At 38.9% G+C, this 11,757-nt stretch overlaps 1 protein-coding gene across 1 annotated transcript in view; it reads right to left on the reverse strand.

Moving 5' to 3' along the window:
• Positions 1-2,904: 2,904 nt before the first annotated feature.
• The window catches only part of SPI1 (Spi-1 proto-oncogene), a 31,743-nt gene continuing 22,890 nt past the window's right edge, over positions 2,905-11,757 (reverse strand). The window contains exons 3-5 of the mRNA XM_026671202.2: positions 8,774-8,991; positions 5,559-5,709; positions 2,905-3,706 (exon numbers count right to left, since the gene is read on the reverse strand). Of these exons, the coding sequence (XP_026526987.2) occupies positions 3,390-3,706; positions 5,559-5,709; positions 8,774-8,991 (686 nt within the window). The 3' untranslated portion in view covers positions 2,905-3,389. The remainder of the gene's footprint in view (positions 3,707-5,558; positions 5,710-8,773; positions 8,992-11,757) is intronic.

Raw genomic sequence — 11,757 nt, forward strand, 5'->3', positions numbered from 1 at the left:
ACATTGTCCCCTCCTATATCTCCCCCCCCCCCAGGAAGAAACAAGAAGTAGCCAACACTGCAGCAGCAATAAAAGGTCTTGGGGAACTCCAGGGAGCATCAGCTGATCACAGAAGTGTTACTTAATACCCTTTATAATGAAAATGTTTGTAATCTCATCCTTCTTCCTGAAGGGAAGAGGCTAATCCCATCCCTAGATAGGTGATTGATAGATTGATCCTGTCATTTTTTGTTATTTATTGACTTGATTCAGCATGTATGGCTGCATTCCAGCTGCAATTGTTAAGTAGTTATTGGCTGTCTTCCCGGGGCTATTAACTGAAGGGGGCGAAGAGAGAGAGAAAACTCTTTATCTGGTTCTCCGAACTGCATAAGCAATTAACTAACTGTTCCAGCGAACCAGTGAGAATTGACTGAATCCCACCTGTGTTTGTAACAGTACTGACCAATAGCTTCAGGTTGTATTTTGTTTTTGTTGGGTCAGTGAGAAAAAAATGCAAAAGGACTACACCAGGAGGCTCAAGTTTCACCTAGTCTGTCACAAAAATTGTCATAGTTCCTATAGCCTGGGTGCATTGTTCCTGCAACCCTGCCTTTTTTGGAAATGTCTCAAATTGTTGACTCACATGCAACATGTAATCCATGAACGTATGTAGGCCTCTTTTTGAGAAAGACTGAAACATGGTCATTTCCTGTTCTTTTGATGAAATGTTTAAACTAGCATGACACAAAGAAAGACAATACTGGCACTGTTTCATCTGCTTCATACAGCCCCTAAATATTCACCATTAGTTTATTGCTGGGTGGGACTCAGCAAGTGACCTAACTTTGCCCTTCTTTAGCCAAAATTATCTTTGAAACATTTTTCTTGCCATACAAAACAAGCCAAAAACTAAAACTTCATAAGCTCCCAATGTTGTGGGGGCACAGGAGGGAGGTTCTCACATGAGGAAAAGACCTAGCTCTAAATGACATTTTTGTACAATATTTTAGTTAATATTAGCTTTCTGCTGCTTCCCTTAAGTTAAAATGGAGAGTTTTTGATTATATCCAGAATGGAATGTGTGTGCAACAATAAAGAATGGGTGGGTCAGAATTACAGAGTTTAAATGGAATGATTGAAAAGTGCAGCTGAATAAACCATGAAATTCTCTTCACAGCTGAGGGCTGAAAGTGATCAAACAGGTGGAAATTCTCAACCAGTCACAGTTCAATATTTTTTTAGAAATAAATATTTTGGAAAACAAGAGAAAACCACTTTGGAATTGAAATGAGAATTAAATTATACATTTGAAAACATGTGCAAGCAAAAAATTCCTCATTTTGCTTCAAGTTCTTTTCCAAATTGCAGTTCTTTATCTCATACCATTAGATTGTTTTTCATGCTTATCATGAAATAATATAATACAATCTAAATTATAGCATATTTAGTAATGGTGCTATAGGCATCACATGTAATAGAAGGCCTGTTCCAAAATTTCATTGTAGTTATGCAGTGAAATTAAATGTTAATGAATATTTCAGAAAACTGCACAGGAACTAAATAGCGCAGGGACTCTTAATTATTTACCATAGAAAAATGGGAGAATCTCCTGTTTCTTCATAAAGAATCAATAACTGCCAAGGAAGATTTGAAAAAAAAAATTCTCTAAGCAAATCCTCTCCTCATAAATCATTTTAAAGGCAGAGAGAAACAACCTCTCTTGGTTCTTGAAATGGATGGGAAATTCCACCTCTGTGTCTCTGCAGTTTTGTGATGGAAGGAGGCCTGTTCTTTCCACCTTGAACCCACCAATTATGAGAGTGAAGAGAAAAGATCCTGCGGATGGGTTAATGCCATGACCACAGTGCTTTGGGAACAGGATTATGGCTTCCATAACAATTTCTTACCTGGAAGAACATGGCATTGGTTGAGGAAAGCCATACTTATAACTGTGGCTCCCTAGCATTAATATGTCCAAGCTCAGTAGTTTCAAGGCAGGACATATACTGTATATATGTAATCCTCCGAATTGAGAAAAATTGTACTGAGACCACAGGGTGTACATTGTGTGCTTGTGACATTGCATGTGATAATGTAAGTGTATGATTCATATTATTTGCATCACAACTTTGTGATGTCATTGGGATTTGCAATGGAGATCCATGACTGAGATCTTTTATCTGCAACTTTACACTAGTTACCATCGGTGTACTTCTATACTTTCTATATGGTTCTCTTAACTGCAAAGAGGTCTCTAACTTTGTTTTACAAAATGATGTACAATCTTTGCAGCAGTATGAAGCAGCAGCTTAGAAGTTCAGAAGGATTATTTCAATGTCAGTGTTGGGGAAGCAGTAACAGTCCACGCTGTCATACATCTTATTGCTTCTGTGCTCAAGGAAACTGTGAAGTATGCACACCAGAAGAAAGGCAAGGCCCATAGCTCAATAGTAATAACATGATTTGGATCAAGAAGATTCTCCACCCTGGGTTATTTCTCCAACATCTCTATTAGGGCTTGGAGAAATCTATTTATAATATGACTGAGAAACAGCTAAGATCAGGGGTGGGATTCTACCGGATCTACCGGTTTGAGCGAACCCCTTGCTCTGAAGATCAGCTGGCAGCGAACCGGTTTGCTGTGACGAGCATGTGGGGCCACCCACCTGTCCCTGCTCTTTCCTATGCTTTATTCCCTTTTGTGAGAGCATAGCTGATTCGCGTGACGGAGCAGTTTACCGTGTCTCAGCTGTTTTAGTCACAGGGACTGCAGAAGAAGGCAAGTATAAACTCCTTTTGAAATGCGGAGCGCGTGTGTGAAGTGCGCATTTGGCATGAACACACATGATCACAGAACCGGTTGTAATACTGGTGGAATCCCACCCCTGGCTAAGATTATCTGGATTAATGCAGAAAATATTATTTCATTATATCTGATTTTATTAAATATTTAATGTTATTAATACTTGCACAATAAGATACGTTTCCAAGGTCTGCAGATTTCTCTCTAGCCATGGAGAAATATAGCAGAGTCTTTATTAATGCTAATTTAAAAGCTGTAGGCTAAGGCAGTCTTTGAAGATCAACTAATACTGTCTGAGAAATAAAAACACTTCATTGGCTATGTATTTTAATTACAGCACAATCAAATATTTTCTGAAAATGACATACCTATACATTTCTTTCTCTTTAAAAACAGTCCCTACTGTGTCCAGCTTGTTGTATAGATGCAAAAATAACCTGTAGGAATGTCAAAGCTGAAAAGGGAATTCGTACCAGAGAAGATGGTTGATGAAAACCTCAGTAAGGTAAGCATGAGGGCCCAGAGATGATACAGCAAATCTGCTGTTAAGTCCAACCCATATTTGTCTCTACAATTTGGCTTTTGGGGAATCCTGGACTCTCATTCAGAGAGGAAAGCTGTTTCTATCACTGCTGCTCTTTCCCATCACTTCATCACTAAACTGATATGTCAGCTTCTTCTTCACTTTCTTGACCTCTCCAGTCTTCCCGTAATTTCGCAATGCTCGTGCCATTTTCTGGTAGGTCATTTTCTTGCGGTTGCCTTTTTGAATGCCCCAGCGATGAGCCAGTGCTTCTTTGTGCTTAGACGAGAACTGGAATGTGCCTTTTTCCTTATCCACCCACCAGATGCTATCCTTCATATCTCCACTCCGAAGCAGATCGAGAAGAAATTGATATAATCGGATTTTCTTCTTACTACCTATATGAAAAAAAAATAGAAAAAGCACTGCATGAGGGGCAATAGGAATATCAGAAGTTTATTTATATACAACTGATAGTCATTTGTATTGATTGCATTGTAACAAAGTACTATTCTTGCCATACACTTCCAAACTAACGTAGGAATTCAAACCATCCCAAAATGCTAGAAAATTCCTGGAAGCCTGGCACTGGAACAAATCAGCCATCAACAGGCACAGAGACATAAACAACATCTACATATCATTCAAAGGAGACAATCAAAAAGTCAAAAGAAATGAAAAGACCAAAACAGTTCATCCCAGCAGTCAACATCCAGATGAGCAGAGATTAACATCAGGATTAACAATCCCTGAATCAAGGAACTGCCAAACAAGCTAACATAAACAGGCAATCAAAGAACTATCAAGACTACTCCCACCAATACTGACAGGGCAAGCCACTAGTATATAAATGACAGCAAACCCCTCTATCCACTAGTATTGATGATGTTACCCAGTTAGCAAAACATCTGCAAGAAAACAACCAAGCTCAGAGAACACTAAGGACTCCAGATAATGCCTGGGTTTAAAATCATTGCACATAATCATAATGAAGTTTGGTGTTGTCTTAGCATTATATATAAATATAGTTATATTTTATAAACTATAGTTTATGGCATATGGGTAACCCTTTTCTGGCTGAACCCATATTCCCATCTTTTCATCTTTTATGGCCCATCACACATATGGCAACAATGCAGTGATGTCCACAGAGAAAGTAGGACCAGGTGTTTGGGACTTTTAGCTCTGATTTTATTAAAACTAAGAGCATCTATTTTCTAGCTGCTATTTTATCAAATCTCTGGAAAATCTCACCACCAGATTCTGAGTTTTGCTGCTGTGTTTTGTTACGGTGGTAGAGGGGTATCACCTGGGTGAGATGTTGGGTTCTCCAAGGACCATGAAAAACAGGATGGGAACCTGCAGGTTTATCCATAGGCTGCAGGCTGCAAAACTTAGTACTGGATTTCTCTCAGAGTCCAAGCCAACATGGCCACAAATGTCAGTGCTCAGATACTGAACAGAGGGGACATGCTCATAATGATTTAAGTAGCCAATAGAAGTGGAGCAGATCACTGCTCTTGACAACACTTCCAGCCGTGACACTGAGATGTGAGAGATTATTCACATGCCAAGGTTCAGAAGAAGAGGGAAAACACTACTAACAGTAGATTAACCAAAAAGAACTTCAGAATGCATCCACAGCAAGCTGGGAGATGAGATGAAGGCAATACCATCAGGACATGTCCCTTAAAAATGGTTACCAAATTGTCTTCAAACTGCAAGAAAGCAAAATGTGAGGATGAATCTGTAGTTTTCACTTGAAACCTAGATTAAGGAATCAAATGAAACATTTTCTTTTAAAAATATTTGAAAGGTGGCTTGAAGGGGAAAACAATGAGAGCCATTACCGGGTGATCAAAGACCACAATCAACTAGATTCTGCCAATTGGTCAGAGAAAAAGAGAAAGGCCAAAGAAAACCTGGCGCCAAACATTTCAGGAAGACCTGAAAAAGATCAGTCTTAAATGAAAGGATGTAGCTGTAGATTGAGATTGAGAAGCTACAGTCTCCTCTGTGGAGTATGTTTGTAGCTGAATGTGCTTAGCACAGGATGTGAAAATATAAGCTAGCCATGAGAGAAAACTTCATAAAGACGGGGAGGGAGTTATCAAAAGAAAAGAACATTTCAGTTTTGAGATAGTGGAGTTATAAGGGTTAAAGTGATGCCAGAGAAGCAATGATAGAACAGGAATGAAGAAAAAGTTAGGATAAAAGACAGAATTCAGCTTCTGTGGTATAGTTGCTAACCTGATTCTCCATTCATAACCCCAGGAGTGGGTTCCCCAACCTCAGTCTCTCCATCTGATACTTCCAAGGGTGGACTCTGCCTCTCTAGATCTTCTTCATCAGAACTGCGCTGATGAGAGGGATACACACACATGCGAGGCAGAAAGGCAACCTGTTGAGATATGAGCTTGTCAGTTAAGTCATATAAAGGGAAGGTGTGCCAAGAATGAAGAGGGGTAAAGTAGCCTTTCTTTCAAACATCACCTAAGTAGCTGCAAATTTGTGTCTGCCTTATTAGGCTCATCTCACAGGAAGATGGAAAAGGACAGGCTACCATTGCAGGAAAAATCCAAACATACTGGTTAACTGTTTTTGTTTGTCATTAGGTTACAGAAGCAAACCTCTCTGCTTCCTCCTAGGTACAGGAAATAAGTGACAAAACTTATTAGAAGCAAGAGAGGTAAGAAGGGGCACATTGAGAAGATACAAAATGGTTCTTAGTTTGTAACTTATTCTAGCAGTCAGATCGTGGACTTCTGAGTTTTTTCTGTTGATGTAGAAGTTGTTCCAAAATATCTCAGCAAGGAATGTGCAATTAAGTTGCTTCGGGGTACAGGGATGGGTGGTTAATGACTTGGCAGAATAACTGGAGATGACTACAGTGGAACGGGCTGAGATTGAGTAATATTGTGTGTACATTTCCTGCTAGCTCTTCAAGGGTAAAACTACTGACCTTAACCACAGAGTCACCTTGAGCTCTTTATAGTTAAACTGCAGCTTAAATGGAGGCATTAGATTGCCCACCAACATTTAATTTAAAATTAAATTCAGAGCAAATATCCATCATATGAAACAGCTAAAGAAGACCCAGGAAAAGCAAGACCTTTATTTCGGGCTTATAAAATATCCAGAGAGGAGTGACTGAAGCACATTTTTACTACAGTGGAAATTCAGTGACAGTTTGGAAGCTCTTCCAGTGGTGACATTCTGGAAAATTTTGGGAGGAAGTGAAACATTATCTTCTCCGTGAGTTTTGCATGGAGTTTTGCATACTGTCCCTAGTATTAAGCTGCTATACTTTGGGGAAGAACAAGAAGGAAAGAGCTGACATGGTGAACCTCAATTTAAAAGGATGATGGAATATATATCTAAAAACTCCATTTCATTCTTACTAATCTTTTTTTAAAGTGTGGTTTTAAGTATGGAACACCATGTCGTCAGCCTACTTGGGGTAGAGAGAAAAGATTTTTTTTGGAGGCATTTCACCTCCAGGAGAAATCCAGTTTAAAATATCCTATTATTTTTTTTGAAGCCATATAGAGATCATCCAGAGCAGGGGTCGCCAACCTTTTGGACCTCAGGGATCACCAAACTCATAATTTTAAATCCCAGGGACCACTAACCAGTTCTGTGGGCGTGGCCTAATTTGTGGGTGTGGCTTGGTGGTCATGTTGGCTGGGCATGGCTTGTATGTAAATATTATAAATATTTATATAAATATTGAATTTTTTATAAAAAAGAGCAACTTTTACCCAGAATCAGGCAAAGCGTGCAGGCAGATTGAGTTGCTCGAATCACAGATTCATTCAGAGATCTATCCATCTGCCATTGGCTAGCTCTGTCTGTCACATAAAATTTGCTTGCAAGCAAACTCATAAAATTTGCTAGTAAGCAAACTCACAAAATTAACTCACAAGACACCATGTACGTAAATATTGATTTTTTTTTTTTAAGAACAACTTTTTACCCAAAATCAGGCAAAGTAGACAGGCAGATTGAGTTGCTCACAGAATCATTCAGTGATCTATCTGTCTGCCATCGGCTACCTGAGTCTGTCATATAAAACTTGCTTGCCGTGAGTCTGCACTGAATAATAGAACCTTCAGTCCTAAGGGAGGTTCAGCTGTGCTTAAAAGCAGAGCCGAAGATCTAAAGACTTACTAGAAAGCAAGAAATCCAACAATTTCCTGCTTTCTAGCTAATCTAAATCTCCCCACACAGCAGAATAGCTGATGGTTGGGGGAAAAAAAAAGGAAAAATAGCAATTTAGCAGGCAAGTTTGCCAGGTAAGGAGTGAGTGAGCAGGGAGGGTTCCTATGGGCCATGTGGGCAGCGCAGCCTTGTGTTTCTGCACAGCCTAGATTAATTGCTTTGGGGGGGTGCTCTGAGGGTGACATTTCTCTGCAGCCCACCAAAAATTTTTTGCAGACCACCAGTGGGCTGCAGACCACCAGTTGGTGACCGCTGATCCGGAGATTGACAGCCCAGATGTGGTATGACTAGTTTGGGATTCTGCTAAGAAACCCCTTTTACTGGAAGGATATTTTTCCTAATATTAAACCAGAAAAATTGCTTCTGCCTATTCTCAGCCTATTTGAACAAACCTTGCTAATCAGATTGTCTAGAATTAATGTTTTGCCTCTATTCTACTATTCCAAGTGTTGAATGTGTGATATTAATGCTATTTGACAGAGAGTGAACCTTTTCTAAACAGAACAAGAAATATATTAACTACAGTGAGTGGCTATAGCTGCTTGGTTACACCCAACATTGGCCACTAAGAGTCAACATCTAGACCAACAGGCAACACAAGAACAAGAATGAAGAAAAAATACAGGTGCTTTCCGTTCCCTCCTACATGGAAAAATGTTTGGGTGGATGTATGAAGATGGGGATGATAGTATTTTAAATGTATTGGCTGCCCAATTCCAACTCCTTTACATTGCAAAGAAAGGAAGAAGGCAAAGAATAAGCAGTTCTATCCCTCTCTTTTATTCATGGTTACTGAGAATGTCTCTCCTTGGGTTGATAGCTGATCAGGAGAGTATTTTTATTGCAACCCTGGCAGGGAATAGCACATTAAAAATAAATTGTTCCCTGGGTCTCACTCTGTTGATTCCACCTGCTATTTCTGATTTTAAAAACAACAACCCCCCCCCCAAAAAAAACTGATAATAGTTTAACTTCAAATGATGCATTTAATTGCATGGATAATTTTAGCCCTTCTGTTAACAGCCTGCAAAAGGTGTGTCTGCTTTTTAAAATATTTAAAGAAAAGTGATATAACCCTACGTATAATGCTTAGTTTCTTGTTCTCTTAAAATGGTCTTTGTGGTGGTGTTAATTTGTCCTAGTTTTATTAAACTAAATGTTATGAAATAGGAACAATCCTTGTATATCCAGTTATCTGCCTAGAAAAATATCTATGTTTGGATTATCTGGGCTCAGATTTGTACCTGATGGTTGTGGTTGAGTCCAAGATGTGTGACAGGGATCCCAGAGTCAAGAACGTGCATCTGTTCTATCTCCATGTGTCGGTAGAGCTGCTGGAGCTGTGGTGGCTGTACACTTTGGAGCTCTGCAAAATGATTGTCTCCAAAGCTCTCAAATTCAGTGTGCAGATGATGGGGATGATATTCCCAGTAGTGGTCTGGTGGAGTTAAAAGCAGTTCACCTGGTAACACAGAATTTTTTAAAAAAAAAAAACACCCAATTGTTCATATCTGCCCAACAGAAAGAGGATTGCCAAGTTCATATTCAGTCCATATTAAGATTAGATTCCATGTGGAATATATGGAATTTGAATTATGTTCTAATATCTAGGGTTATTATTATTATTATTTTGGCAGAATTCAACAGGACATTCAGCAAGTTCCACTTGGATAGCTCATTGTTTGGAGTTTATTATGATGTCTTTAGTAGCATCATCCATGGTTGGCATTAGGGTGTGAATTACATTCCTGGGGAGCCATTGTTACTCTTTCCCTAATCAAAAAAGCTGAAGGAAATGAGTGGAGAAACAGCCTTTATCCAGAGAAAGAAAGAGCAATTTGGGGAATATGGAGAAATGGACGTCTGAGCCTCATGGTGAATGATAAGCATAACATTTACAGTAATAACTTCATATGGCAGCTATGTGCACTGTTTAGAATTACTTCCTTATAGCATAGCTGCGAAGGTGCCAACTCGGTATCTGAGTGGCATATAATCCTGAAACAAACTAGAAAAACTACCGCCACATAGTGATAGCATTTTAAACAATCTACACACTCCAGCTATCTGTACACATCGACATCTGGCTCATTACTATAATTTGGTGTAGTATTTTCCCAAACAGCTCCATGGGAAATGGATGCCATGCAAAAATGTCATTATTACAAGAGTCAGAAGCCCTTTTCCATAATCTGGCTGGTTCTGTTGATAAGCTACTTATGATTGCAGAAGCTACATGAAAATTAAAACACATTCCAGTTCTTTATGATATACAACAATTGATCATTGTCTCTGAATGAATTAAAAGTTCCATTTATAAGGCACAAATTTTATCAATATGTTGAGAAACAAAAACCAATCATCAAACAAACAATGGTATTCTCTGTGCCAAGAAATTTAATAGCCTGTTCTAAGTTTGGACTCAATTTTCCAACATGGAGTGAGGCAACACAGCTGTTTGGTTATCCCAATCACATCCAGACAGCTGCTTACATTTCTGAGTCATATGCATTAGAACCCCACAAGGTTTAGTCCTACTCCTAATAAAATGTAATACTGGTTATCAGAAATGGAAAACTTTTAAACGATCACGTATTGTTCTATGAACTTCCCAAAAGATACAAACAAAAATTGCCTCAAACTTGAGAAGATTGTCAACTTGTATGCAATTCTGATGATCTGAATCTGAAACCACATGAAATGTGGTAAACTTGCAAAATTTGAAACCTTTGAGAAATGGAAATGTTAAAAGTGTCTGAGTCAGTATACCAAAGCTGAAATTCTCCACACAAGAAGTAAATACTGTTAACCGGTGATTCATTTCTCTTCCTCTATTCTGTTGCAGCTGCATTCTTTCTAAAAAAGTAGACTTTGCTCCATCTTTGTCACTTTGCCACTGAAGAATAAGGTGGTCTTTATAATATTAGATTTGTAATTGTAACCTAGATATGCTGCTTCTTAACTTACATTTTAATGCCCTGTTAACTCTAACAGATAACAGATAATCAGAGTTGGAAGGGATCTTGTAGGTGTTCTAGTCCAATCCCCCACCCAAGCGGGAGACCCTACACCATTTCTGACAAATGGCAGTCCAATCTCTTCTTGAAAGTCTCAAGTGATGAAGCTCCCACAACTTCTGAAGGCAAGCTGTTCCATTGGTTGTTCTCACTGTCAGAAAATTTCTCCTTATTTCCAGGTTAAATCTCTCCTTGTTCAGTTTCCATCCATTATTCCTTGTCTGGCCTTCGAGTGCTTTAGAAAATAGCTTGACACCCTCCTCTCTGTGGCAGCCCCTCAAATATTGGAAGACTGCTATCATGCCTCCCCTGGTCCTTCTCTTCACTAGACTAGCCATGCCCAGTTCCTTGTAACCATTCTTCATATATTTTAGTTTCCAGTCCCCTAATCATCCTGGTTGCTCTTCTCTGTACTTTTTCTAGAGTCTCAACATCTTTTTTATAGTGTGGTGACCAAAACTGGATACAGTACTCTAGGTGTGGTCTTACTTAGGCTTTATAGAGTGGTATTAGTACCTCACTTGATCTCGATTGTATCTCTCTGTTAATGCAATTTAGGATTGCATTGGCTTTTTTAGCTGCTGCTGCACATTGCTGGCTCATGTTTAGCTGGTTGTCCACTAAGACTCTAAGATCTCTCTCACAATTAATGCTATTGAGCCTGGTTTCACCCAGTCTATATGTGTACTTTTGGTTTTTCTTGCCTAAGTGTAGGGCTTTACTTTTCTCTACATTGAATTTCATTTTGTTAAATATGGCCCAGTGTTCTAGTCTGTCAAGATCCATCTGGCTCCTGAGCTTATCTTCTTGGGTGTTAGCTATTCCTGCCAGCTTAGTATCATCTGCAAATTTGGCAAGTTACCCTTCTATTCCCTCATCTATGCCATTAATGAAGATATTGAAGAGTACTGGGCCTAAGATGGAACTCTCTTTGGATGATGGCGATCCATTGAATATTTGAAAATTAGGCAAAAACTTCAGTATAGAATTTTATTTAGAAGGAAGATCAAGTCATACTCTGTCACCTGATGCTTTTCTGAATTCATTTTAAACTGCTGCCTTTTAACCTTTAAAACTATTCCTAACTTGAGATCTTGGTACTTGATCTTCTGTTGATGAATCACCTGTTCCTAGATGTATCTATGATGATCTGAAATAGTCATCCAAGGTCATTCTCCCAATGTCCCTGATAAGTGATGTCCACAAAAGAC

The sequence above is a fragment of the Notechis scutatus genome, chromosome 1 (assembly GCF_049901735.1).
Source record: "Notechis scutatus isolate UNSWTSFEM ecotype Mainland chromosome 1, rNotScu1.2, whole genome shotgun sequence".
In the NCBI taxonomy this organism is placed as follows: Eukaryota; Metazoa; Chordata; class Lepidosauria; order Squamata; family Elapidae; genus Notechis; species Notechis scutatus.